The following is a 24,179-nucleotide window of genomic DNA, read 5'->3' on the forward strand; positions in this document are numbered from 1 at the left end:
TGCGAGTCTCACTGAGAAGCCCAGGCTCCATCCAGACTGACCAGCTTCCCACCACGTCCCTTCTCTGTTCCAGGACCCAACCCAGTGCACTAGCCTACACCTGTGTCATGACTCCCCAGCGTCCTCTGATCGAGAGCAGTTCCTTAGCCTTTTCTTGTTTTTCAAGACCTTGACAATTCTCTGAGGAGTTCTGGGCAGGTCTTTCATGGGATGTCCCCAGTGTGGGCTCGTGTGACATTTCCCCATGGTTAGACTGAGGTGATGGGTTTTGGGGAGAAGCCCCCAGAAGTGAGGCACTTCATCATCTCATCACACGAGGGCATGGGTGCCATCACCATGACCAATCACTGTGACGCTGGCCTTGAGCACTTAGCTGAGGTGGTGTCTGCCGAGACCGCAAAGTCTGTCCTCTCCCTTCCCCTCCTCTTCTGCTTGGAAGCACATCACTGAGTCCAGTCCATCCTCAAAGTGGGGTCTGGGGGCAGACTGAGCTCTACTTCCTGGAGAAAGTGTCTACAGGTAGTACTGGGAATTCTTCTTATGCAAGATCTGTCTCTTCTTCCTCATCTGTTCATTAAATCATGTATTTCTATCCTATGGACACACAGATAATCATCTGACACTGAGTCACAGTCCGACACTACACCAAACTGCCCCAGCTCTGGTCAGCAGGAGCTCCTTCAGTGGCCCCATGTCCCTCTGACGTGCCTCAATCCTTTGGTTTCTGAGTATGTCTTTACTTTCTGGCACTACAAGAAGCTCCAAGGCTCCTCCTCTGTTTTCCCGGCTCCAAGCTTAGGGAAACCCATTTTTCCAAGGAGCCCTGGTTCCTTTCACTGGAAAATCCTATCAGAAACCACAGTCTGGGTATCAGGTGTGTTCACGGCTGCCGGGATGTCACGGCTTCCAGGCCCTCACAGGGCTAGGTGACAGATGTATGTAAGTGAAGCCACCGTCTGTGCATGTGTAAGTTAAACATGAGTTCGCACTGATCAATGTCTGGCTCACGCCGTGGCCCGAGGTCTGTTCCAGCCCTCCTGCGCCGTCTGTAACTGCTCTGTCGGTGAGCGGCAGTCTGGCCCCCGCCGGCAGGCACTTGCCGGTCCAACCCCAGTACCGCATAACGCAGTTTCAGAGCGAAGCAGCCAGACCGCGGAGGGGTCAGAGTCCACGTGCAGCTGCGTTCTGGCTGCAGTCTTGTTTCCAGAGCTCCTTTTTCTCCTCAGTCTGTGTGCATGTGTCCCCGTCGCACACCTCAGCGCCCCTCCTTCAGGAGGCGCAGTCTGTGGGGTGATAGGCGCCCTGGGAACCCACAGAGCAGTCCCTCTGCTCTGCTCGCTGTCCCACGGCCTAGCCTTGCCCACAATGTGCCAGTGAACGGTGTCACACAGCACGCAGCCTCCAAGTCCTGGCTTCTTCCCCAGTGCAGACATGCATTTAAGACTTACTCATATCATTCTCCTGCTTTTGTACTGCTGAAGAGTGCCCCTCTGCATGGCCGTCGCAGGGTTTCTTGGAGCATTCCCCTACTGGGAGACGTCCTGATTGCTTCCAGCCTCCAACAAGGATGAGCTATGAAGCCATCAACATTCACCTGTAGATTTTATGCGGATGTAACTGTTCAAATCTCTCAGATAAATACCCAGAGGTGGAATTCTTGGATCTTATGGTACATGTGTTCAACTTTTACGAATCTTGTCTTCCAAAACAGGAGTTCCACTCTGCATTCCCACCAGCACCAAGCAGAGTTCCAGTTGCCCCACGTGCTCGCCGGCATCCGTTACCGTCCGGTGCGGGGTTGTAGCCACCGGAACAGGCAGGCAGAGCAATGTCACCGTGGTCTTGACTTGCGTGTCCTAATGAGCAGGATGCTGAGCATCTCTTCGTGTTTACTGCTGTCCACAGTTTCATCTGGTTATTGTTTCTTAAATTACCAGGTCTTAAGACTTCCTTACATATTATGCATAAAACTCCTTTATCACATAAATGATTCACAAGTATTTTCTCCCGTGAACAGCCTGTCCTTTCATCCTTTTAGCAGGGTCTTTGGCAGAGCAAAGTTTTTAATTTTGACAAAGTCCAGCTTCTCAAGTTTTTCTTTAACAGGCTATGCTCTTGGTGTTGCTTCTACAAGCTCACTGCCAAACCCAAGATCACACATATTTTCTCTTATGTTTACTTTTTGAAGGTTTATCATTTTACATTTTACAATTAGTCCTATGATCTAAGGAGTATCTTTCAGCCCAAAGCACCAGTAAGTGAAAGAGCAGTTACGTCAGTAAAAGGAAAGGCTGACAGGTGGTAAGAGCAGTGCCCCCCTGGAGAAGGGCAGGCTGTAGAGCACAGCTTACCTCACAGCCTCCTTCTCCCCCACCCCCTTCGACACAGCGATGCCCCCTCACCTACTCTGTGCAACCTCTGAGAAGAGAGAGGGGTCAGGTACTCTACAGCAGTGCTGCCCAACTATCTGTGGTAAAGGACCAGCTTTATTTCTCACTTTGTAAAATGCAATAAAACTGAATTACTATGACAGTGAAATAGAATAAAAGCATACAAAATACAAGCCCAAATTTTTCATTATTAGATTCAAAAGCCATAAAATTGCTTTGTCAACCTGCTTCCTAAGTTTCCAAGTGCTTGATCCTAACTGCGGCAGAGTCGTCCGCTCAGCAGGCCCCCCCCACTCGTCAACAGGATGAAGCCGGGCAGGACTTCGCTTCCTCTCTTCCACCACGAACCAGCAAGGATGTGGACTTGGCAGCAGACCTGGACAGAGATTCACAGCAGTCCTGCTGCCCTGGTGTTTACTTCCACTGCCCAGAAAAGCTTACTGTGCCGGGAGATCCCACAGGAGAAATTCAGAGGGTGCCACGTCTGTCAGGCTACTTCACGCAGAAAAGTAAAACAGGCAGGTAAGGGCAGAGTGAGCACCTCCGGGACCAGAGGCACATGTCTGTATTTAAAGCACCGGGTCAGATACCACGCCACTGCTAAATGGGTGTGCAAACCAACCACGAGACAGAGACAGCTACTACAGTGGGATGGACACGTCAGTCTTACCTCTATAATATCCTCCACGTTGAACTGAACGTCAAACGCTAGCTCGATGTCATGCTCTGGGAGTATAGGGGCCCCTGTAGTTGGATTCCACCCCAAACCACAAAGGACTCCAGTATAGCATTTTCCATCCCGATCAACCCTAAATGGAAAGTTTTCAGAAGAGTTAATATCTCAAAATTATTAAACCACTGTTTTACTATCAAAGGAACTGGCTGATACAATCATCCTAAGTTCTGCCAACCCTAGTATGGCAACTAATTTCATTTTTGCATTTTCTCTTCCATTTTTTATATTTGAAGTAAGAGTATACGTAGTTATAAGGATAGAATATATGCTTATTAATCCATTATTTAGGTTTCTATTTCTCACTGTGGCAGATAACAAAGAATATTTTATCTCATTCAGTTTTTTCCCATACCTTTGAATTCTTCTCATGGGTTAAATTCTTATTAGTGAGGTTTCTGCAGAAAAGGTTATACACATATATTTATGGCTTGTGAAAGAAGTCTAGCACTTAGTAAAAGCCTACAAGATGTTTGTCCCACCTTCCTATCCTGAAACAACCGTACATACAACACAAAGCGTTACATCCTCATTTCATGAAAAACTGCCCACTCCTCTCCAGCACCGTGTCCTATCACTTCCATATTCAAAGTTTCCCTAAATCTGATGATCCTCTCCATCTCAGCTGCCACTTGCCTGGTCCAAGCCACCGCCACTTCTCACCTGGACTCATGAGACTACTTTCTGACCCACCTCCCCACATCTACTCCCGCTTCTTCGAGTCTGGTTCCCACGTAGCAGAGTGTTAGTTTTCAAAACAAGTCCAGTGATCTCACACCCTTGCTTAAGGGCTTCCAGTGGTTTCCTGTGGCATTCTGAGCAAAACCTGAGCTACTCTGAGCCACAGAGCATCCAGTCTCTGCTTCGCTCCCCCATGTCATCTCAAACCACGTTCTCCCCCCTCCCCCAACCCTGCACCAGGCTCCAGCTCCTCTGGCTTCCCTACAGGCCAGTCAGGCTCCTCCACGGGGAAACTGTCCTCCCCCCTCGCCCCGCCCCGTGCCCCCAGAGCCCTCTGTCCCCAGGCTCCTTCTGTCCCACGCATTAGTTTAAATGCCAGCACCAGAGCCCAGAACAGGATCAACAAATAATTATAAAATGAATGAACAGATATTAATACTTAATACCTGTTAAAATATTTTGCAAATTTTCTTTGACTCTTAACTCAGACCTTTTCCCATAATCTAGATCAAGAAAGTTTTGATGAAAATAATCTAGGCAAAAACAGAGCTTTCTTCTTTGCCCTAAAGATACACGTACACACACACAAACACACAGACTTCTTTTTCACTTTCATGAAAATGAAAGAGAACCCCACATTAAGTAAACTCAAAGAAGAGAGCCAGAACTGAGGCTTATAAATTAGGTGGCGAGCATCTGCGTTACAAAAACAGTCACCAAATTGTCTTTTTAAATCGTATGCTCCCGGGGCGCCTGGGTGGCACAGTGGTTAAGCGTCTGCCTTCGGCTTAGGGCGTGATCCCGGCATTATGGGATCGAGCCCCACATCAGGCTCCTCCGCTGGGAGCCTGCTTCTTCCTCTCCCACTCCCCCTGCTTGTGTTCCCTCTCTCGCTGGCTGTCTCTCTCTCTGTCAAATAAATAAATAAAAAAAAGATCTTAAAAAAAAAATTGTATGCTCCCGTTATTTTTAATAGAACATAATTTACTATTATTTCAATTTATAGAAAATCTTTCCAGAAAAGAGGTAATAGCCCCAGGTCACCAACAGACTGCCGGCTTTTCATCACGGTTAATAAAATGCCCCATCACCTCCACCTCACTAATGGCTGCTGACACTAACATGGGTCCTTCACATGTGGTAACGACACTTACCAACAACAAGGACAGTCTCAAAAGATTTAGCCTTGAACTGACCCACACCAGGGTAGTAATTCTCTGCTCATTGGCTCTAAACCTTTAATCAGGGGCACCTGGGTGGCTCAGTCGTTAAGCGTCTGCCTTCGGCTCAGGGCGTGATCCCAGCGTTCTCGGATCAAGCCCCACATCAGGCTCCTCCGCTGGGAGCCTGCTTCTTCCTCTCCCACTCCCCCAGCCTGTGTTCCCTCTCTCGCTGGCTGTCTCTCTCTCTCTGTCAAATAAATAAATAAAATCTTTTAAAAATAAAATAAAATAGGGGCACCTGGGTGGCGCAGTCGTTAAGCGTCTGCCTCCGGCTCAGGGCGTGATCTCAGCATTCTGGGATCGAGCCCCACATCAGGCTCCTCTGCCAGGAGCCTGCTTCTTCCTCTCCCACTCCCCCTGCCTGTGTTCCCTCTGTCGCTGGCTGTCTCTCTCTGTCAAATAAATAAATAAAATCTTTAAAAAATAAAATAAAATATACCTTTCATCAACAAAGCTAAGCAAAGCACTGGCTTTAATTCTTTTCTGGGCATCCTAAAAACTCATGTGAACCTAGTAGTAATTAGGACCACAGAAATATTTTTACTTCCTTTATAATACACATTTTAAACTCTGACGGAGAACTGCCAAAATCACGGAACAAAAGCCAAGTGTGTTCCATGAAGATACAGCCAAGGGGATGCCAGAGACATAGTTCATTCTGAGACAACTTACGTAAAGGAACTCAAGTTTAGGTAAGCTGACAACCGCTATGCTTGGAAGAGCTAACATCTCCAGACAATTCTGTTTAAAATAAATACAACAGAAGAACACCCTGTACTGTAAGCTAATAATCTAGAACTCCCCACATGAGCCAAAGAAGGAAATGTATTTCCTCAAAAGTTCAAAGTTCACAATCTGAAACTTCCATACAAAAAAGCTCTATTAAATATTCCGCGGTGTGCGTTGTAGGAATCTACAAAGTTCTGCTGACCCTTCGACAACACCGGTTTAAACTATGCAGCTCCAGTTATACATGAATTCTTTTCAATGAATACAGTGGAAAATTTCTGGAAACTTGTTGAAAATATATTTCTTTTCTCTAGGTTGCTTGATGACAAGAATGCAGTATAACGTACATATGACATATAAGATACAGGCTCACTGACTCTAGGTTATCAGGAAGGCTTCCCATCAACAGCAGGCTATGTTGTTGAAGGGACAACTGTATTTGTTAAAAGTCTGCTAATATTTCCAAACGCTGCTGAGGCTACTCCCCAGGACACTGCCCGGAACAACTGCAGTAGGATGGACGCGCCCTACAGGGGGCTGCCCTGGCCCCAGATGCTGTGCTGAGAGCTCTACAGCTCAGGCCCCCCCTCCCCCAACAAGCCTGTGAGCTCACAACAGCCGCAACAGTCCTTCCTCACAGACGGGGAAATCTCAGAGGCGGGAGGTCCTGCCCTGGGTCTGGCAGCAGGTGGCAAGCCAGAGAGCAAGCCCAGGGGCACCTGTGGCGACAGGCTTCCCACCAGACCTGAGAGAGCCCCCTCTTACCACACATTCCCATCACCTCACACTTCCAATACTTGAAGACACCTTTGCTTTATTCTCAAGTTTTCTAAGGCTTTTTAAACACGAGATTTCGATCAAAATTTTTTTAAAGACCAGTACTTGACGACACCGCAAATGATTCAGACAATACGTCACCGTATAGGAGGCGTGTTGTACAGACGGTGAGGTCAGTAGCTCCCACCCTACGTGCCGTTCTCACAATGGAAAGTGGACACTTTCCAGTGACACAGGGTCTGTGGTCCCGCACTCTGGGTCTAAGGGGGACGGGGGCACTTCTGAGGCTAGCCATAAAAGAGGACACGGCTTCCACCCAGCTCTCTCTCAGACGCTGACCTCTGGCACCCAGTCACCATGCTTGAGGAAGCCCCAGTGAGCCCACGCAGAGCCCCATAGGGAGGCCCTCGTGAGCCTCAAGAGCAGAAACTGAGGCCTCCAGCCCAAGACCTGAATCAACCACTAGACCTGTGAGCAGAGAAGCCAAGGCCTGATTTCCACCCCGTCGCCGCCGTTGGGGTCGCCTGCTGAAGACCCAGAGGCTGAAGAGCAGAGACAAGCCGTCCCTGGGGGGCCCCGTCTGACTTCCTCTCACAGCACCAAAAGGGCGGCTGGAAGTAACTGTCATGCAGCCGAAGTAACTGGAACAAACAGTAACAAAGTCAAAGTTCCCTTTTTAACCCCCTCCCATTAATTTTTAACAGTTTTGCCCAGTGGAGCCTTTTGTTGTTTTGGAAGATTCCACCTCCCTTGTTTCCAGAACTGGAGTGCTGACCTGCGGAAGGCGCCGTAACGGCCAGGCCAAAACCACTGGTGGTCCCTCCCCACCAGCCGCAAGACCTGAGACCCAGCGGCCACTGGGGGAGGCAAGGGTGGCACCATGGCAGCGCACCTCGCAGGAGCTGCTCTCCGACCTCTGCTCCTTCCTGCAGACGCCAGGCTCGCTACCATGGAGCATTCCGCCCTCGCCAGGAACAACAGTACTGAGGGCACCGAAGTGGACACAAGCGACGCTCAGGGAAGCACACTGGGGCAGGGGCCGCGGGAGCAGCAGGAGAGGCGAAGCCCACCTGGGACCGGGGTGCCGAAGGGCGGCTGGAGGCAACGGTGACAGGAAACCTGCGTCCTTCTTAAGGGCAGAGCCACCAAGGCCCTGTCCCCAGGCTGGCGGAAAGCAAAGGGAGGCAGCGAGAAGCGCGGAGGAGGGGCGGGGAACAGCGGCCAGGTCAGTGATCCCTAGGTGCCAGACCCCTCGCAGCTCTCTACTTGCTAGCGGGGATCGCCAGCACCACCCCTGCCAACACCCCTGCAGACGGTGTGCTGGAGGCGGCAAAACTACCTTCTGGTCTTCGATTTGCCATCAATTCTGACAGGACAATGACAGAGCTGACCCAGAGGCCATGGGCTCTGTGTTGGAACAGCGGCCTGCCAGCCACAGCTGCCCCCGGGCTGTGCCCAGGAGGGAAAGCCGCTCAGGCAGCCATGGCGGCCGCTCTGCCCTGAGGGTCCGCTGGGCCCAGACCTTGGGTGAGAGAAGTGAGCTCGCCCACGTCAAACCCCTCCAAAGCTCCTCAAATAACGCCTCCTACTGACTCATCAAATTAAAAGAAAACTCACCCAACTAATTAGAGGCAGACTTGCAACAACAAAGCACCAGGCCCCATCTTCCCCTCTTGGGGACCACCTGGATGAGGCTCTGGCCACCCAGTGTCACCCACGTGGTCACAGAAACTACCCACTCTGGCTCGTTTAAACTCAACAAAAAGAATTCAGAGTATCGGCTATGTGCAAAGCACTACACCTGTTCACACAGAACCTTCTCCTAGTAAGCTTATTTTGTTCTAGAAAGATGGTATTTTAAATACCAATTATTTCCATGTTTCTTGAGTGTCTCTGTAACATAACCACTTGCACTTTGGAGATTTAAAAGTAATACACTATGTCACACATACCCTCCAAAAGATCCTAGTTAAAAGAAAAGTCCAGGCAGGACCTTAGTGTAGTGAGAGAAGCAAGGAGAGTGTCAGGAGCAGTCGGTGAGGAATTTGTGTTCACATATTCACTGAGTTGCCTCCCTCCTTCCACACGGAGCATTCCTCCTTGTTAGATAATCACACATAATGTGCTGTTTTTATAGGTTTGTCTCCCCTGTGAGGACTCAGAAGATAAATACTGTCAAGATATTTATCACATCATTATTGCAAAATGAGAGAGAAGCCCAATTCCAACATTTAAAGGCGTATTAAATCCTTTCAGGACAAGAGCGGGTCAGAAACAAATGCATACATAAATAAAATAGGACAGTGTTTATAAAAGCCATTTTATGTCCACTCAGTGGTATTTGATGCCATTTTCTTTTAATATTCTATTAAATATTCTATTTATTAAATATTCTACTTTAGTAGAATATTCTATTTTAATAAATTCTATTTTAACAGATATTTACAGAGATGTCATAATAATATGAAAATGCTTGTAACTGTGGAAAAGATGTAGTATGACAAAAACCTAAAAACAAAAAATTTATGTAATAATCCTGAAAATATGTACACTAAATGTTTAAAAATGATCAGGTATCTTCCCATTTAGCCTTATCCAGATTTTTCTAAGTAGCAGATCTTTTCAGTGCAAAAAAACCCCCATACACATCGTTCTCTACACTGAAAATGACCACTACCTGCGACCGTGCTAGCGGACTCTGTGGAGGCGTGTGGCGAGAGGGCTGAGCAAGCTGCAGGCCTGGGCCGCAGCCACCAGCCGCCCCACAGCCAGCCACACTTCTCACTGGCAGCGTGAGCCTTCCTCAAGACCAGACCTTGCTTCTCTGGAGCTGCCGCCCCTCTGCAGAAGCCCATCCGGGCTTCCCCAAGGATAAATGCTCTGCATGTGCCGAACGTCAAATAAAGACCATATGTCCCCACAGCAAGTATGCTGTCAAGGGCTGTACTCCCGCTCACACAGTTCACTTCGCTAAAGCCTTCAGGACAAATTCCTGTTTCATCTCAGCACCAAAAGAGCTGCAGTGCGCAAAGCAGTCAGCCTTCTTACCTCCTGGTCACCATCACCAGTGGGACTGCCAAGGCGGCCTGCTGACAACTGAGAGCCACCTTCACAGCCCCTTAATGACAGGACAGCCATCAGCACGGTATTCATCCTGAGCCTAGTCTCAGCTCCTATTTTCTTTCTCCAGCCCCGCTGTTCCTCAAGCCCCCAAGTGATGCTGTCTGTATGGGAACTAAGTCCAAGCGTAGGTATGTCGGTAACAGCAGAGCCGCCTCAACCACACTGAAGCCCGTGGAAGATCAACAAGCAGCCACGAGTGCCGCGGCCGGCTGTTCGGTGTTTCCTCCCCCAAAGGAGGAGGGCGGACAGGCGCCCACTTCTCCCAGCTGGGTTCTCACTTCACAAAGCCTGGACAGAGTGGACGAACCTTAACTCCATCACTGGTGCAAACAGCGCACTGAGAAGAGCCGGGAGGCCGGGAACGTGCGGCATCAGAGAGGTCTCTCTCAGCAGCATGGTGGACCCTGTTGGACAGTCAACAAAGAAGACGTCAGGCATGGACTTCACTCTGCAAAACGCTGCGCGCCTCCCTGGCACACTCCTCATCCCCTCCTCTGCAGAGTCCATCCCCGTGGGCTCAGCCCCACAGCCAAGTGCCCCTAGAGTCCGATCCCATGGCACCCGGCAGCATCCGCCTGGCCAGCATGCTGCAACTTTTGTCCTGTCGGGAACAACATTTGTGTGGTTACTCTTCTCTTCCCTTTCATCAAGCTTTCAGGTTTGTCCCAGGGCCAAGAACCTCGATTTCTTCTACTTGGTAGACAAGCATGATGGAATGAATGACTGATCAAGAAATCAATGCCCACACCCTTGTACAAAAGGGAAAGAGATGTGCTCCATTTCTTAAACTTTTATCAGCCAATGCACTCAGAAAATGACCTGAAAATACAGCACAGGCACATAAATGTGTTTCCTAATTATAGGATAAATCATTCCTAGTAACGAAGAAGAGGGGAGGGAGACAGAGCAGATGATGAGGGCCCACAGCCCGACTCACCTGTCGCGTTGACGGAAAGGGAAGCTGCAACCAGCATCCTCTGGTGAAGGTCCTCAGGGGCATCACTGATGATGACGGAGTTGATGCTTTCCTTCTCGATCCAAACACATCTGAAAAGGGCATCGTCAGGAGACGGAGGCTGATCCACCCGCAAGGCAACGTGCGATGTCCAACCCGCAGCTAACACATGTCAAAGACACGGTCAAACACACAAGCGCCGTGCTCAACAGGTGGAAGCTGTTTAACATCCCAGCATCCTTCATGCCCCCTCTCTTCATCCGGGACCAGCACCTCTCCACCCTCAGCTCTTTCCCGCTCCCAGGCCTCGAGCACCACCCACACGCTGACTATGCCCAAATCGCTACCTCTGCCCCAGACTCCAGCTCTGCAGCCCCTCTGCTTCCCACCCACTCTCCAACCTCACCACACTCATTCCGTAGTGCAAAGTCAAACAGGCCAAGGCCCACGCTGAGGAACACCCTTCAGCTAGCCTTCACCTCCCAGCTCACCGACCCTGGCCAACTCCTTTGCACTTCTCAGGTCTCTCTGGAAACCTCCATGGCCTTTCACAGCCTGAGTGTGCTCAGGGGCCCCTCGAGAGGCTTTCATAATGTTCAGGAGCCTCATCAATCCTTCTTCTGAGGACCCATTTTCCCTTGCATATCATCCCCACTGGACACACAATTTTGGGGATCACACTGAGTATATTTTGATCGCTGTTGTTCCCCTCAAACTACACACTGTTCCCAAACACAGTAAGCATTCACAGGTTTGCTGAATGAAAATCAATGACAATAAGAACAGAAAAAATGAGGCCCTTGTTGGAAGATATTCAAGAATGTCTTACACAGAATGACTTTCATATAAGAGAGAAAGAATATCTCAGATTTGGAGCTAGGAGAGGAATGAGAAGGAGCTGGAAAAGGGAACGTTTCAACAGTTTAAAGAAAGATTAGTTTCTGTTAAGTTCTATAAATAGAGGAGCAGAGAAAAAAGAAATCCATGGGGAACCTAAGTTAATCATACCTGAACTTGGATATTCTGGTCAAACTATGGCACTTCAATTCATAAGGGTTAAAAGGCCCATGAAGTATTGCCTGTAGATAAAAACCATGAAAAATGTTACCAATAGGCAAGTAATCACTTCATATACATTTTAAAAATCCAAACGTTAGCTCATGTTTTCAACAAGAAAACAGCTACCCCTCAATTATAACACCTTCAAGATGCAGTGGGAAAAAAATGCCTTCTGGTGCTTTTCTGTGATCGACAGATAAGAAGAGTTTGGCCAAAAAAAGGAAATACTGCCGAACACTTCAGAAGAAGTGTTATTCTTTTCACTGCATCAGACCAATCCGACTGAGTTAGGGGCACTGAGAACACCGGGCCACAGGCTGGGGTGGTGAGAGGGGAGGTGACGGCACACGGCAGCCTGTTCTCCGAAACAGGCAGCTGCACCGACTCCACTGCCGGCCGGGGCTGGAGCGGCCTCTGCGGTGGGCCTGGCTCTCGACAGCCCACGCACTGCTTCCTTCAACTGGGTAAACAAGCACAGGTCGCCTTTGGAAAGGCTGGTTTAAACAAAAGAACTAGTCTAAGCATTTCTCCACACTAGACCCCAGGTCTTTCCCTTACTAAGATAGATGCCACTGTGAAAAAAGTACCAACACTGACCAGGATACAAAAGCCCATCACGACTACTAGTTAAGACTCAGCATATAAATGTAAAATTATTTTAAATTTTATTTTTTTTACATTTTTTCAAGTTTTTATTTTTTAATAATATTTTTTTATTATGTTATGTTAGTCACCATACAGTACATCCCTAGTTTTTGACGTAAAGTTCCATGATTCATTACTTGCGTATAACACCCAGTGCACCATGCAATACGTGCCCTCCTTACTACCCATCACCAGCCTATCCCATTCCCCCACCCCCCTCCCCTCTGAAGCCCTCAGTTTGTTTCCCAGAGTCCATAGTCTTTCAGGGTTCATTCCCCCTTCTGTTTACCCCCCCCTTTCTTCTTCCCTTTCTTCTCCTAACGATCTTCCTACTTCTTATGTTCCATAAATTTTAAATTGTTTTTTAAAACAGCTCCTATAAATTACCTTGCAGTTGGGGGCACCCAGTTTATTAGAAGAAAAGCTCTCTAACAAAACCCGGATCAGGTACTTTTCATCATCCTTCACGGGAGACGATGTAGACAAGTCTGCCATGTTTTCTACAGACTTGGAGAAGAGACCCTTGAGAGCTTCGTGGCTTTGCTGAACAGAATAAGCAAAGTTCATTTTGCTAAGAGAAAAACTGTATTACAAGTACTTTATTCTAAACTAATCAAAGTATTTCACAGGCGTGACCTTACTCTTAGCTTATTACTAGGTCACTAAGGTCAGGAGAAAATTTTATCGAGTAAGGCCATTTTAAAATTCAAACACAAGAAATAAGAAAGGATTCATTTAAGGCTCAATTCACCAGGGCACCTGGGTGTCTTAGTCAGTTAAGAATCTGCCTTCAGCTCAGGTCATGATCCCGGGGTCCTGGGATCGAGTCCCACATCGGGCTCCCTGCTCAGCAGGGAGTCTGCTACTCCCTCTGCCTCTGCTGCTCCCCCCTGGCTTTACACTCTCACTCAAATAAATAATCTTTAAAAAAAAAAAAGGCTCAACTCATCAGCTTTTACTACCTTTCAGTCATCAGGAAATTGAAGAGGGTGAAAAACAGCTCTTAAAAAGAACTTTCTGTACATAAAACTTCTGTTCCACACCAGGAACACGACCAGAATCGCAAAAGTGTTTCTCACACATGGAAATAGAAAGTCCAGCCGGCTCTCTGGCTACCGTTCTGTTGCCCGTTTCCCCTTTCCCGCACCCCAGCCCCCTTCATTGTCAGCGGAAAGCACAGAAGGAAAATACATGGCCTTCAACATCTGACTCAAACATGGCATCTCTGAAATCTTCAAAGAAAAATAGCTTCAGAACTGATTTTGAAAGAAATAATTGAAAATCATTTTGAAATATGTGAAATACTTGAAACAAATATTGTTTTCATTAGGGAACTAAATCTTGGAATCCATTACAGAAAAAACAATTCCACAAATAGAGAACATTTTCACATCTAATTTTCATTCTAAAAAGAAAAAAATAGCCTAATAAAAGGAAACTAACAAAAGCAACACCCAGTCACCATAATTAAGTGTCAAAGAAACCCAGAAGGCATTTAAAATGTACCACAAACACGATCTAGCTATGTCTCCGTCAGCATCCTGGGAGAGGAAAATGGTACCCCTGCTTCTCCACTGCCCCCCCCAAACACACAGACACATACCCATGCGCCTGCGGACGTGCACACGGCCACACGCACTCTGACAATAAGGACGAAGGTGCGTACCTTGGACTCATAGGGCTCCTCCGCGAGCTCAGCGTAGCCCTCCTTGATGAGGACGTCTCTTATGTTGATGGCATCCTGGGCCCCTGAGTAGCGGTACACGTCCACGTGCAGGATGCTGTGCACGACAGAGAAGACCCTGACGAGGAGAGCGCAGCCACCCACCAGGGAGGCGAACCGCTGGCTGGCCCCACCGCTCCAGTGCTCACCACACACGAGAGACTTTGCAGAGGGGCGCATTTTGCAAATCTTAAATTCCAACGCCTACAGGACAGAAGAGCAGGGTTGAACCAGCTTTATAAATGAGGGAAACACTCACCCCACAAACTGCTAAAATGTGGCCGTGAACATGGATCTTCACCGACGTTCTCATAAAAATCCTACTAAAAACATTTTAGTCCATTAACAGATGAGTGTATAAGGAAGACGTGGGGTAGACACACAATGCAATGTTACTCAGCCATCAAAAAGGATGTGATCTTGCCATTTGCAACAACATGAATGGAGCTAGAGAATATTATGATAAGTGAAACCAGTCACACTGAGAAAGACAAATACCATATGATTTCCCTTGTATGTGGAATCTAAAAAACAAAAGAAATAAGCAAAAAGCAGAGACAGACCCATAAATACAAAGTGGGCTGCCAGAGGGGAGGGGGGTGGAGGGTGGGCAACATGGGTGAAGAGGCATAAGGAATACAGGCTTCCAGTGATGGAGGAACGAGTCACAGGAGTAAGAGGTGACAGCACGAGAAACGGAGTCAGTGGTACTGTGCTCGTGCTGTATGGTCACAGACGGCAGCTACGCCTGCGTGAGCACAGCACAAGGTACAGAGCTGTGGACTCACGAGGTTGTACATCTGAAACTACCGACATATTTTGTGTCAACTAGACTCCAACAAAAATAAATTAAGTAAATGATTATATCTATTAAAAAAAAATTGGGGGGGGAGGGGTTCACATACAAAATGAGGATTTCATAGGTCGGAAATTTGATGTTGCTTTTCAAGCCAAACAGGAGTTTGGGATGCCTTCTGGACTGCTTCTGTACCGACTGCAGCCCGCTGGTGCGTCTGGCCCACCCAGGTTCTAGCTGTTTACAACACAACCAAAAACCTCAGAAACAGTATCTGAAATTAAGTTACTTCAATCAAACAGCTACTTTTTTGCTAAGTGTGAAACCACCCTCCATGTATTTTAACTCACTCCACAAGCAATACTGACAAAAATATCTGTGGCAATACATTTTTGGAAAAAAGCAGAAATCAAATTTGGCCTGTGTGACCAAGCAAGTCCCTCCCCACTCAGGGACCTGGCTCCTCTCTGTGGGCTGCAGGCAGGCCGTGTGAGCTCGAGAAGCCTTTCTAGCTTACACATTCCCGGCACAGCAGCTTCCTACCTTACCTGAAATGGGAGTTTGAGAAGTTGACAGGGAATCTCCATTAAAAGATCCAGATCTACTTGAGATCTATTACCATAGTCCACAAAGAACACCTAGAGAACGGGGAAAGGACACACTTGAATGCGGGGTCAGACACCCTGCGCCACCCAAACAGTGGCCACACAAGAATCTACTCTAGCTCCAGAATCCAGCAGTCTTACGACAGGAGCTAAAATCCACACAGCGCTGAGGGAAGTAACTTTTTACAAGGCTACTTTTCTAACTGAAATGATTTTACATTTAATTTCCACTTAAAATCAGAAAAGGTTTTCTGTAAACTGCTACAAGTTTGTCGCATTTCCCTCTGAGTGATTAGTTACAAAGAAGCACATACCTCGGCAGAATTCCCAGAGACATAAAGGATTTGAGCTCTGAAGTAGCTTTCTTTATCAAAATCAGCAAAAGGAGCCAGACAGACCAAGTCTGGATGTGGGTGGACGGGCAAGGGCACCAACTCTAGTTGGTTTATTTCAGCGGTAAGTTTTTTCAGAATCCCTGAGTTTTTTTCATCGATCCTATATCCCCAAAAGTGTCCCACCTCAACAACCTAAAAAAGGAGGAAAAGGAGCAGAGATGAGATCTAGAAAGGATTTCTATGTCAAGGTTATCATAAGCTCACGCTGCAGGGCTGACATTCGATACTACACTTCACAAACTGGATTCCCTGGAACTGAAGTAATTGTACAGGCGAACAAGGGGGATCCGTGGTCACCTACAGTGAGGAAACGTGTGTCCCAGACCTCTCTCTCAGAGGTTCGAGAATCGTCAGCACCCTAACACATGAAAGGCTTGAGAAGGCACAGGAGGCTAGACTGTTTTACTTGGGATGGGGCCCGAGGCGGTAAGCCCAGCCCACAGAGTGCAGACGCGCTCAAGGGCAGCGAGGGTGGGTCTGGAGTGAACGCAGCCCCTGAAAGAACAGTGACAAGTGGGAGAAGGAGAAGCGGGTGTTCCATGGAAAAGGGCCTCACCGAGCAGCTCCCGCCCATACTGCCAGGCTGCCGCATGGACCCATGCCGGCTGCAGTTTCCCAGTTGGCCCGGAGCCCAAGCTTCTGTGTGAAGTCTCCTGGTGAGCATGGTCACAGATTTACCAGGCAGCAGGTATGTACTTCCACGGATATTTTATGTGAAGAAGTAAAAACCACGCCTTAAAGGGTAATGATGCTGATGCAGTTTTATTGACATAAACTGAATCACACACCATCCATCACCATGCCAACTAAACGTTCACGTCTATCATGCTGCCGAAATTAATGTTTTAGCATTTTAAAAGGCACCTAACCTTTTAGAATTACACTTTGATTCTAGAAGGAGTATCTGTGCTTCACTGTGTTGTAGCCACATTTCAATTTAACAAGTACAGGAATTCGAACCCACCCACATTCGCTAGGTCACTAAGGTGCGCGGGCTGGGTGTGTGAGCAGGTGTGTACGTGTACTATTTCATGTCCACAACATGACATTTCTAGGTGAAGAAGACAGAAAAGCTCTCACGATTCAACACGCCATCTCACCTCTGTGACATCAATTGTTAGGAGGAGATCTGTAATTGTCCGGGATCTGTCTGATGTGTTAAATGAGACTTGCATGGGATCTACAGTCTGCTTCTGGAAGTCCACATTCACCCTACGTAACGTGATTTAAAGAAGAAAAACAAAGTCAGGTACTACAAAGAAAATATGCTTCCATATGTGAAGTTATTGCCCCAACTATTCCACTGCTTATACAAGAAAAGAACATTTTAATAAAATACCTAGGCTGGAGAGGACTAATTTGATTTCATCTCAAATTTGAGTTCCTGACGGCTGTCTGAGCTACCCTGGAGGGCTGTGCACGCCAAGAGTTACACACTTTCAAGAATAGATTCTTAAAAAAAAAAAAAAAAAAAAAGAGTAGATTCTAAAGGTCAAGACTCTTACAGATTGACTTTCAAGGGTACACATTCTAAATCTAAGACCTGCAATGTTTCCTAATTTCTGTTTTCAGAGGTGACTCTGACCTTTCCAAAAGTACCAGAATCCAAGCCCAGTTCAATGCTGTTAGAAAAGACATACGTGATTTTCTAATAAACCAAGGAGTTATCATTTAGCCCTGAGAACAATAAGATAGTAAATGCTGAAATTTTGAGAATATGAAATACAAATTTGATAAAAACAAAATGTCCCTTTCCTAATGCTTTTATTCTAAGATGAAGAGGAAGAATTATACAAGAGATCCTGACCCAACTCTCTCCCCAACTTTCAGACCCATTTCTGAAGTAAGAGTGACTCAGGAAAGATCCTCTCTGTGTTACAGACCTAATCCACTGCACCCCCAGAGTCTCAGAATCGAAACCTCCCCCACAGGATGAGACTCAGTGGGACATATGTCCCTTCCTTACCGATTCCCCCAAATTCCTGTCAAGTTCCTCACTGAATTAAAAAGATCACAAATAAGAAAGGATGACTGAGAATTCCTGCACATGGTACTCGGAAAGTGTGACCAAAAGGCAAAGGAATCCGTTACAAATCCTGAATGGTGATTTAATTTGGTCCAAGAAGAGAAAATCCACATGTCCAACGGCAGCTGCCGAGTGGCAAGTGTCAGCACGCGGCGCCAGCCACAAGGGCAGCCCAGCCTTTCTGTCCCTCCATGAGGGAGAGGCGGCTTGTGCTGGCCAGGGCCCCAGGGGCTCCCAACTGCATCTCTGTTTTGTCCCACCATCTGTTCTGCTGAGAACAGAGAATACTCCACTGTGCTTAAACAAAGGAAATGAGGAACTCTAAGGATGAGGGAAGGAAACTAATATTAGGTCTAATCCCTACTATTTAAACCAAGGATTACTTACATCATTCCATTCACTCTTCTCAACAACCCTGTACAATAGGTACCATATCTATTAAACAGACACAGCTCAATAAGAAAAAAAAAACTTTAATTGACAAAAGACTTGAACAGAGATTCTCCAAAGAAGATACACAAAAGGCAAACAAGCACATGAAAAGATACTCAACATCACTAGTCATCAAGACGCTCAACCTCACTAGTCATTTGCATTTGCATCAAATGCAAATAAGAACCACAACAAGGGGGTCGCCTGGGTGGCTCAGTTGTTAAGCATTAAGCGCCTGCCTTCGGCTCAGGGCCTGATCCCAGGGTTCTGGGATCGAGCCCCACATCGGGCTCCTCCGCTGGGAGCCTGCTTCTTCCTCTCCCACTCCCCCTGCTTGTGTTCCGAACCTTTCTCACTGGCTGTCTCTCTCTGTCAAATAAATAAAAACTTAAAAAAAAAAAAAAAAGAACCACAACAAGGTATCAGCTCATGTCTGTCAGAGTGGCCGTCATCAAAAAGACAAATGCTGGCATGGATATAGAAGAAAAGGAAACCTTTGTGCACTGGTGGGATGTAAACTGGTACAGCCACTATGGAACACAGCATGGACAATTCTCAAAAAATTGAAAAGAGAACCACCACATGATGCAGCAGTTCTACTTCTGGGTCTATATCTAAAGGCAACAAAAACACTTCCTCAAAAAGATATCTGCATCCCCATGTTCATAGAAGCTTATGTACAACAGCCAAGACATGGAAACAAATTAAGTGCCCATCACTGGACGAATGGATAAAGTAGTTGTGGTATATATATGCAGTGGAATATTATTCAACCATAAAAAACAAGGGAATACTACCATTTGCAACAACGTGGATAGATCTCGAAGCCATTATGCTAAGTGAAATAAGTCAAAGACAAACACTGTATGGTCTTGCTTACATGTGGAATCTATTTAAAAAAAAAAAAAAACTCCTAGAAACTCATAGACTTGTGGTACCAGAAGTGGAGGGTGGGAGAAGGGGGCAGAGGAGGAAGACGGTTAAAACACACAAACTTCCAGTTCTGCGATAAAGAAGTCCTAGGGATAGAGTGCGCAACACGGTCCCTACCACTAACACTACAGTGAGACACACGGGAAAGTCATTAGTAAGAGTCCTCATCACAGGAGAAATTTTTGTGTTAGCTGAATGTACTGTGGTAGTCATTTCACAGTGTCGGGAAATCAAACCGTCATGTTGAACGCCTTAAACTTTCACGGCAATAGATGGCAACTATTTTGCAGTAAAAATGGAAAAAACAAACAGATGAAAAGAGCACCAAGGTTCAGAGAGGTCAAGTAATGTGCCCAAGTACACACAGATGAGGAAACCAGGACTCTGGCTGCAAAGCCAGTACTGCTAGTGTAAGCTTCAGCAAGGTTCATTTAAATGCAGTCTCTGAAACCGCACAAAGAGGTGGGCAGAGCCCTGCCGGGCCGCCTTCCGAAGTACCTGGTGCTCCTGAGCTTTGAGACGGCCCCTCCTTGCACCTTGCCTTCGATCTCCTCGGAAGAGTGCACATTCAGTTCAAGGGAGACCTTCAGCTGAGACATCTTAATTGCCATATACACTGCAGGAAGAGTCTTAAACCTCTCTGTTGGATTACGTGAAAACTCCACAAAGGCTCTGCTCCACAAATGGAAAGAAGAAATCAGTTTATCAGGCATCCAAAAAAAAAAAAAGAACTAAGTGCGTATTAATTTCTCTCAAGATTAGATGGAAATTTTTAGCTCCACCTCCCCTTGATTCATTCTACAATTCACCAAGGAGTGTTTCCTTAAATGAAGAGTATTTACTTAAGAGAAATAAAAATTACAATGATGTACCGTTAAAGTAAAACCAGATATCAACCTTATATATGATGCAAATAATGCAGAATTAACACCAAGCACTAATGAGATTTTCAGCTACAAAATCCTACTCCTCAAAATGAACACAGAATGACAGCTTTCCAAGTTTTGGGGGTTTTCTACTTTACTGTGAAATAAATCACAGATAAGATAAAATCACACAAATGAGTAGGTCGGTGATCTTCGTGAACTCCCTCCACAAACACCATCAAGTTTACCACCCAGGCACGCTGATGAACATCGCACGCTGCCACCCCCTCCCACATCTCTGGGCACCCATCCCATCCCTTTCTCTGGGGGATGAGAATCAAGCATGCACTAAGTGTATCTGCTTGGCATTTCCTGGTATAAAGAAATAAAGCTTCAAGTTCACATTTGCTTGTACATGAACACCCCTGGGTCAAAACATCACACTCATGCAAACAGACCTACAAGCCCTACAAGTACAGTCATGGAAATGTGTGACCTGAGCCCTGGAAGAGCATGAAGCAGGTGAGAGAGTCAGCCTCTAACTCAGCCGGCCTATCCAGTGTGCACCTGCGCCTAGCCTGTCTGCAGGCTGAGTCTGCTGTCCTTGGACAACTGGCTCTCCTCCGCCCTCCTCACCTGCCTCCTGGTGAACTCACTGCCGAGCATGCCCATCTTCCCCTGGCCTGTGCCCAATTCGCTCACCCCTTGTCCTGTTATCCTTCTCTACAGGGCTCCTGAGTCCCTCCTCAGAAGCAGTTTCTTTCACACTTGAGACCACAACGCTTCCATGACGCACATCTTGCAGCAGGATTCTGCAGTCCCGCCTGTGGGACCCCCGCCCATCCCCTCCCCCCGGGAGTCAGCTCTTCACAGCCCTTCTGTCTGGTCAATGCAGTCTCAAAGACCTGCCCTCCCGGGCCCTCCTCTCTTCTTTGTTCTGCACATGCGAACAACAGCCAAACCCGAGAGAGCTTCTGCCTCACCTGTTGCCTCCTTTGTTTCAAACATTACCTCTGGTTTAGAAACTACAAAAGAGCCCTCTCCCATCATTCCCTGACCACATCCTACAAAACAGTGAGCTCAGAACACTCAGGGGTCTGCACACAGCCATCGGCTGGCAAAAGGCCTCCGCTGTGCCTCGCACACACCCCACACTCTCCAAAGTCCCAACAGGGCTCACGCTGGGCTCCCACTGGGTCAGCACCCCATCCTGCCCCACCGGCCACCTCCACCACCCGCCTAACACACCTCCTTGGGAAGCCCCAATGAACATTACTGCTCCCAAGGCCCAGAAGCAATGTCTTCTGACCACCTGAGCCTCTCCCACAACACTTCACGATAGGCAAAGGTCTACAGAACCCCACACCTAGGCTGAAAGCTTCCTATGGGAGGAGGAGGTGCGCCTATGTACTTACTACCCGTGCTCAGATGTCCTTCACACCTGACCCAGGTTCCTCGCTAAAGTGGGCCCCGCATGATCCCAGAAGGAACACAGCCTTTACTCTGTCAAACAGTGACTTGTGTCATTCTCTGCCTTTAAATACCTGAAGCACAGGAACTGCCACTGGTTTACCCAGAAGAACACAACGACTTCTCCAGGTAACTGACATGACATTGCTACGGTGACTAAAAAGCAAGAAATACAAGAAGCCACGCAAAATAGGATAAAAATACCTCTAACAAAGGCTCAGACAGGAAGAACATGAAACAAACAGACTCCAACCCAGGGATTCAGATCAGCGAGAGCCCAGACCGCCGGCTACTCAACCCACCAAAGAACGTCCACCTGTAACTGGAGCTCCACCGAGGCAAATACACTTTCAGTTTTCAAGAAAGAGAACTTTACTGTGTGATTCTAGTTTTAAAGAAGTGATTTTGTAATGTAATTAAGAGTTTCAGTATAATTTGTATTAAGATATTTGAAAAAACTTGAGACATTATCAGCTTAATTAGTTAAATCTGTAACGGTTGTTAAAAGAACTCAGAAGGACTTTGTTAGGGTTACGAATTTGCAAGGTGAGCATGCGCACAGGCCAGCGGGAAGATGCATGTGCTTACAAAGAAAATCAATATATTCATCATAGGAACAGAACTTAAAATGTTTGAGGGGATTCATCCAAATTGAAAAGGGACAGAATATGCTCAACTTGAGTTACTAGACATCAAAGAGCGGAAGTGTTTCTTGTTCACTAGATTTACCAAGTTTTATAAATGAAATACAATTTATAGAACACCAAAAGAAAATTCTAATTTTAAAACTAAAATTCCATTTAAAACTGTAAATAGTCTTTTCTGCACCTGAATAGTCTCTCTTGGAAATAAAAACTCAAAGTGATAACTTCAAAACGTGCCATCTCGTTTCCTGTATCTGCAGCTAAAATAAGGGGCAACGTAACGGAGATTTTAGAGTATTTACCTTCCAAAAATATTCAGAACATATGTGTTCTAAATAACTACAAGCAGATACACCCTACTCCCGTGCACCTTTGTGGCCTACAAAGTGACGTATCACTAGGGACACCCCATGAAAACCTAGGGACAGGCGCATGCTCCGAGCGCCCGCCCCAGCACCGCACGGCACCGCAGAGCCTCCCTGGTGTCAGACTGCCAAGCTCCCAGCTTAGCTCCTCTAGGAGCTCACTTGGTTGAAAAAGAAGATAAATCATTACCGACAACAAGATAAACCAAAGCTGGGTTCCAAGGTGATGCGGAGCAGCCGGATAGAGACCCATTTCCGCGTGCACTCAGTTTTAAGAATGAGTTCCTGCAAACATTGAACACATGCTGGCTCTTTCATAATTCAGTTGATTACAAAAATACACAACTTACTTTGCACCATCGAATACAATGGATTTGACTTGACCACACTGTCGAAAGAGAGACTGTAGTTGTTTATAGTACAGAAATCCATAGGGAGGAATGTGTTTCAGCTGTAACACACAATGCAGTATTCATCAGAGCAGACGTCAAAGCTAACGAAACAGTGATTATGTTCATAAAGTTAAGCCGCTGCCCATTACCTTAGTTCACAAAAAGCCCATTATTTTAGATCACTGCTTTTAACCATAAGATGTAGACTCTATGGATAGGTATATTTAGTGGCTGATGACTGTTACGTTATAACTAAACTTTAATGATAAGTATGTTAAATAAAAGATAATTCTTTCTCTGTTAAAATAATCCAAAGCCTAACACAAAAAATAAGAGTTGTGTTTTATTTTACTTTCCAGTAATCAAGCTGACTAAATGCATCTCTTTAAAAGACTCTTTCTAGGGGCGCCTGGGTGGCACAGCGGTTAAGCGTCTGCCTTCGGCTCAGGGCGTGATCCCGGCGTTATGGGATCGAGCCCCACATCAGGCTCCTCTGCTATGAGCCTGCTTCTTCCTCTCCCACTCCCCCTGCTTGTGTTCCCTCTCTCGCTGGCTGTCTCTGTCTCTGTCGAATAAATAAATAAAATCTTAAAAAAAAAAAAAAAAAGACTCTTTCTACATAAAGAAGACTGGGAACTCGAGAGGAGCACAGGTTAGGGACTGGGGCACTTCCACCATCACTGCCGGAAGTAAAGCGCACTGAGCTGCGGCAGACTCTCTCCACCAGCCCCAGGTCCTCGCTTTCCCCCTTCTGTCCTGGCGATTCGTGTCCCAGGCTCTGGTTCTGGCAGGAAACCTGAGGCCCTGGCCACAGCCACGGCCCCTGCCACCAGGTCCTGTTTGTCTCAGGACCCACCCTGGCCCCACAAGAGAGGCAGTGGGTAGGTGAGAACGCCTGGGCTCTGACCTGTCTAGTCAAGTCTCCTGAAGCAAAGTACCGGGTCGCCCTAGGACTCAACCACCCCATGAAAGAAGGCTGGTGGTAAATCCCCGCCTCGAGGGGCCAGTGCGAGGCTCAGAGAAGCATGAATACAAAGTACGTCATAAGGGCCTCTCAGATAAGTGCGGGGTCAATACAAGCTATCATCTGGTTTTATAACACACACAGAAGACAAATTTTTGGCCCCCAGAGCGCAGGGTGAACAGGCTGCCTTGTGGATGAAGGAGGCACGCACAGCTCCGTGTCCAAGGAGAATCCTGTAGGAAACTGTACAGCT

The 24,179-nt window shown here is 47.0% G+C and overlaps 1 protein-coding gene across 2 annotated transcripts in view; it reads right to left on the reverse strand.

The window, feature by feature from the left end:
• Positions 1-24,179, reverse strand: part of TDRD9 (tudor domain containing 9) — a 54,588-nt gene that overhangs the window by 8,476 nt on the left and 21,933 nt on the right. For both annotated transcript variants that reach the window (XM_040641332.1, XM_040641333.1), the window contains 11 exons: positions 22,921-23,021; positions 19,724-19,897; positions 16,935-17,046; positions 15,754-15,966; positions 15,383-15,472; positions 13,982-14,242; positions 12,703-12,858; positions 11,620-11,690; positions 10,594-10,703; positions 9,964-10,060; positions 3,061-3,199 (listed from right to left, as the gene is read on the reverse strand). In XM_040641332.1, the coding sequence (XP_040497266.1) occupies positions 3,061-3,199; positions 9,964-10,060; positions 10,594-10,703; positions 11,620-11,690; positions 12,703-12,858; positions 13,982-14,242; positions 15,383-15,472; positions 15,754-15,966; positions 16,935-17,046; positions 19,724-19,897; positions 22,921-23,021 (1,524 nt within the window). The remainder of the gene's footprint in view (positions 1-3,060; positions 3,200-9,963; positions 10,061-10,593; positions 10,704-11,619; positions 11,691-12,702; positions 12,859-13,981; positions 14,243-15,382; positions 15,473-15,753; positions 15,967-16,934; positions 17,047-19,723; positions 19,898-22,920; positions 23,022-24,179) is intronic.

This window comes from Ursus maritimus, unplaced genomic scaffold (assembly GCF_017311325.1).
Source record: "Ursus maritimus isolate PB19 unplaced genomic scaffold, ASM1731132v1 scaffold_25, whole genome shotgun sequence".
Lineage (NCBI taxonomy): Eukaryota > Metazoa > Chordata > Mammalia > Carnivora > Ursidae > Ursus > Ursus maritimus.